At 36.0% G+C, this 4,651-nt stretch overlaps 1 protein-coding gene across 1 annotated transcript; it reads right to left on the bottom strand.

The window, feature by feature from the left end:
• Positions 1–3,013: 3,013 nt before the first annotated feature.
• Positions 3,014–3,477, bottom strand: LOC125820142 (uncharacterized protein C6G9.01c). The gene has a single exon (XM_049499567.1). It carries the CDS (start codon positions 3,475–3,477, stop codon positions 3,091–3,093), a length of 387 nt encoding a protein of 128 aa, XP_049355524.1. The 3' UTR covers positions 3,014–3,090.
• Positions 3,478–4,651: the final 1,174 nt, after the last annotated feature.

Here is a 4,651-nt window from a genome sequence, read left to right as displayed (position 1 = left end):
TCAAGTAGAAGCAAAAGATGTCTGTATTTATTTTTTTCGTTCAAATATACAATCACCCAAAGATTATATTTTATCAAACTATCTCAATCTCTATAATCAAAAAACTAATCATGTATTATCGCCAACGGCTTATGATAAAGTCTCATTAACATTTTACTTCTCTATTTTTGATCCGATCTCTTTTAGACTTAATTAAATTTAACTATTCATAAATAGTATTCCCTTTGTTTTAATTTATATGGCACAACTCAAATTTCGAGAGTCAAACAATTAAATTTTAACCATGAATTCAGGCATGAAATATTTAATACTCGTTTGAATCTTGAAATACTAAAGGTGCCACATAATGGATGGAGTATCAAATATTACCCATAATTGAAGAGGGAAGAAAAGGTCTTTAGGAAAACCGGCACTAAAACTTTGGTCAATGGTGTAGTTAGTACATAAACCTCAATGTCAAACGAATTATTAAAAAAAAAATCAAAATAAGGGAGGTAAGCATAATATTGTGAGAGACAAAGGAGATCAGTATTACGAAGCGAAAACTAGAGTCTCTGAAATTATTCCAAAAATTATATCACTCTCTTTTAGAATATTCCAAGCAAATGAAATTGGTGCATTACACTAAATTGTGCAAGTAATTCTTCACAGTTCAAACAAGTAATAGGCATTTTATGAAGGCCTCCAAGGATGAGCTAGCTGGAAAAACAATCGTTTAGTCGACTAGTCAGACGAAAATGTTTCAGCTATATAAAGAACCAAATCAATAAAAACACGTGATGATGCTCGTAATTTTATATCTTTTACGACCTTAGATTAATTTCTCTCCTCTTTCTAGCTGCACGCTCAGTCCCTCTCCTCAGCGCTACTGACTCACGGGTTACTCTGACAAACACCTCAACTTTTCTCCCTCCATGACACTTTCAGGTGCCACTTTGCCAGCCTTCACACATTGCTCTGATTGCCATCAGCATGCTGCCAACACCATTCTCTAGCCTTCGACTTGCTGCTTTTGCTCCTAGCGCATTAATTTTTTTCTTCCCATCATGTTTGGACCCTTTCTTCACATTAAGGACCTTGTTCCAATTTCCAGATATGCTACGTTAAGGAATTACTCGAAGTGGTTTGATCTTTTTCTAACTGGTCCTGGAAATGTTGGGTCAGATCGGTGACTCCAAACTCCCAGATGATGAACCATCTTCATCAGATCACCAAATCTGGAACTAATTAAACAACACAAGCATGCCATTCAGATGGATACATGCAATGATCCATATGGTCTTATCCCCACTTCTTAATAATTACCTGATTGTCGCAATGCTTGGATGATATTGATACCAAATACCACTTCCTACATTTAGTTAGGGACCTAACTACTAATGTGTTTATAGGTAAGCTTCATGAGCTTGTCCATAGACGTGCGTCCTACACCCAGCGTCTACAGTGAACTATTCACTGTACTCATACTATCTCCTCTGATGCCTTAGCTATCATGACATTTCACATGATATCAACTCTAACTTTTGCAAAGTTATGACCAACGCTGATTATATATGAAGCATGTCTTGATGCAACCGCTTACACCTTCCTGCCTTAACAGTCATTCATGTACACATCTAACAATAAAATAATGCAGAAGGGGGTGAACATGAACATCCTCACTACGACAAATGCCATGACCAATAACCATGATCAAAATTAACAATTTCAGCATGCTTTCTTCACTGATCAACGCGTCCTTGGGCCTGTCCAGCAACCAGTTTTGTAGCAAATTCCTTCCCTCATATCGGCACAGCTCCATCGTGTCAAATTTACGATTTGGTTGGTAATTTGGATCTTTTTTCCACCCCAATCATTCAGATGTAGGGATGTCACCTTTATCCTCAGCTTCTGGGTCCATTATTCTCTAGTATAAAAGTGACGACAACTATGTCCTAGCCTTGCTAGGCAGAGTTACCTAGTACCTATTGCTAGTGGGAGGTGGCAGGTATCCCGTGGAATTAGTCGATGTGCACGAAGCAGGCCTAGACACCAGTCATTGGTGTCCTGTCCTTGACGACAATTCTGTCTCTCTCTCTCTCTCTCTCTCACGCTGGTCTATTTGTCAGTTCGACATTAAAGATGCTCTTCTCAAGGGTTAGCTGACAGATTATGTGGAGCAACTGCAAGACCTTGTTGATCCTTACTAGTCTACCTAAGTTTGCAAGCTGCATATTTCACTGCCTTAACCGAACTCTTTAGCCTAGTTACTCTTCTTTGTTCCTTTTTCTACAAGCATGGATTTTTTAGTGGTGGGACAAACAACTCAATGTTTAACTCCCACAATGAGTATAGTTACCTATTTCCTTTAGCATAGATATACTAAAGATATCTTTACAGGTTCCAAAAAATATTATTGTTAGATTGGTTTTATGGTCTGTGCTTTAACTTTTCCTGGATGAAGTTGGTGATCTGGACTACTTCCTCCGCATGCATGTTCCGTCACATTGTCTAGCTCCTTTTATCCAAAACCAAGTATGTCAATCAATGACTAGGAGAAACGGGCGAAGATGCCTCATTATATGGTCTATCTACCTATCAGCAATAAGAATATCTAGACAGCATCAGCATCCATTCATAGATCCAGGAGACCATGTTACAGATAACCATCTAGGATTTCACTTGTAAGCTAAATAGCGCAGCCAAGTTTGCTTATGCAGAACTGGAAATCATACGTACATCCTTTCACACTCAAAACTTAACGCAATAACCCTAATTTATGTTACATGGACCATTTTACAGACACAATCAGGTGTACTCAGATTTTTCTTCGATCTCTCAAGTGTATTGGGAACAATTCCATGAATACACAAACCCAACTCAAAAGTTTATACTTTTCAGCTTCAAAAATCCAGGCAATTGAATATGCATCACCAAAACGAACACTTTACATCTATAAACAAAATTCCTCATGCATTCAAATAAAACTGTTACAACTTACACCAGTCAGTTAAAAGAACAAAACTTCATCCTCAAAACAGACATACTACTACAAATTCACTACAAAACTGATATAATTCCTTCAATATCAAACAATCCTTTCAAAATTCACTAAAAACAACAGTCACAATCAAAAGGGCAAAGTGAAGTACCTCCAGCATTAGACCTCCCAAAACCCAACTCCTCTTCTGTGTATAAAGTAAACCCATCTGCCGTTTTCTTCCTCGACCGACGTCGTGGCTCAGATAACACATTATCTTTCGGAATCCTACTACTTGTTTCCTTGCTTTTCTTCACCTTTTTCGGCTCTGTAACAGCAACTCCAGTTGATTTTTCTTGTAATTCCGGTTTCTTCCTCTTTTTTCCGGCAAATATATCGTCGATTTCACTGCCTGGCTTTTTGGTTTTGGATGAAGGAATTGTTTTCTCCTTTTCTACAACAGCAGCTGCTGCTACTTCCACTGGTTTAGGCTTCTTCAAATTACTCTTTTTTGGCATTGTTGGAAGTGAAAACTATGGAATTATACCTAAATTCAGCAAAATGTGGAAGAAAAAATTGAAGAGTAATTTGATAAAGTGATAGAAGAGAAAGTCCAGGGATTTGGGGTGATTTCTATCTTAAACCCTAGGTAGGGTTAATTAAAGGGAAAATGGTTTTAAAATATAACCCCTCAACTATTGAAAATTGAAAATAGAATAAAATGTTCTCCGTTTGGTTTTGCGGTTTAAAAATATCCTTGAATTATTAGAATTGAGATAAAAGTCCTCTTGCTCGAACGAAATACATGTATTCCATTTTACGACTCCTTCCGTATAATAATAGTTGTCCACTATACTATTTTGGAATGCCCAACAATGCTTGTCCACTTTATGAAATTGATAGATAATTCTACACTTAGTTCCTAATTCACCCTTATCATTAGTTATAGTTATTTTTCTATTACATTTTTCATGGCATTGTATTTATTATATTTAAATGGTGATATAGTAAAATTACTCTTCTATTTATAGTTTCTTAAGGAGTGTGCAAAGTCAATAGTGGACAAGTATTGTTGGACGGAGGAAGTAATATATAGTATGGGGGATATACTTGTTTTATTGATAAAAAATTGTTCAAGCAGAAATAATAATATTTGTACGTGAAACAATGACTCACTAATTAAATATGGGAAAAAAGATTAAAATGTGTCTAAGAGACTCTATTGAGACAAAAATGAACTTTCAAGAATGTAGAGCATGTATAATGGTTGTCCATCTAGTATGGATCATACATGTATGGTAGCTGAAATGGACGACGATTTCTATTGCTATCGAGGAATGCATCATAATATGGTGAATATCACGACTTGAGTCAATATGGATAGAAGAAAGAATTCAATCTCCTTCGTGATCTTATTGACCTTACAACAGACTTGAGAGCAAGAAAGTCTCAACTCCCTAATTTAGAGAAAGAAAGATTTTCTTTTATTATTTCTTAATCGCGATGAATTCTACCTTAGAAACAAAAACCTACCACACTTGTTTCTTGTACATTGTGTTTGCTCCTTCCATGGAAAAAAAGCTTATTTTTTGTTCTTTCATAAAAAGCTTGAACATGTACGTATAATTGTAACTTCTAAATTCTAATAAAGATGGATAAAAATTCATAGAAAAAACATTTACCAAGTATTTC

The sequence above is a fragment of the Solanum verrucosum genome, unplaced genomic scaffold (assembly GCF_900185275.1).
Source record: "Solanum verrucosum unplaced genomic scaffold, falcon-dt-bn FXZP01000229.1, whole genome shotgun sequence".
NCBI lineage: Eukaryota > Viridiplantae > Streptophyta > Magnoliopsida > Solanales > Solanaceae > Solanum > Solanum verrucosum.
This window is presented reverse-complemented; position numbering and strand designations above follow the sequence as displayed.

Excerpts from the sequence above, each read along its gene's own strand:
- LOC125820142 (XM_049499567.1), bottom strand. The coding sequence starts at position 3,477 with ATGCCAAAAAAGAGTAATTTGAAGAAGCCTAAACCAGTGGAAGTAGCA.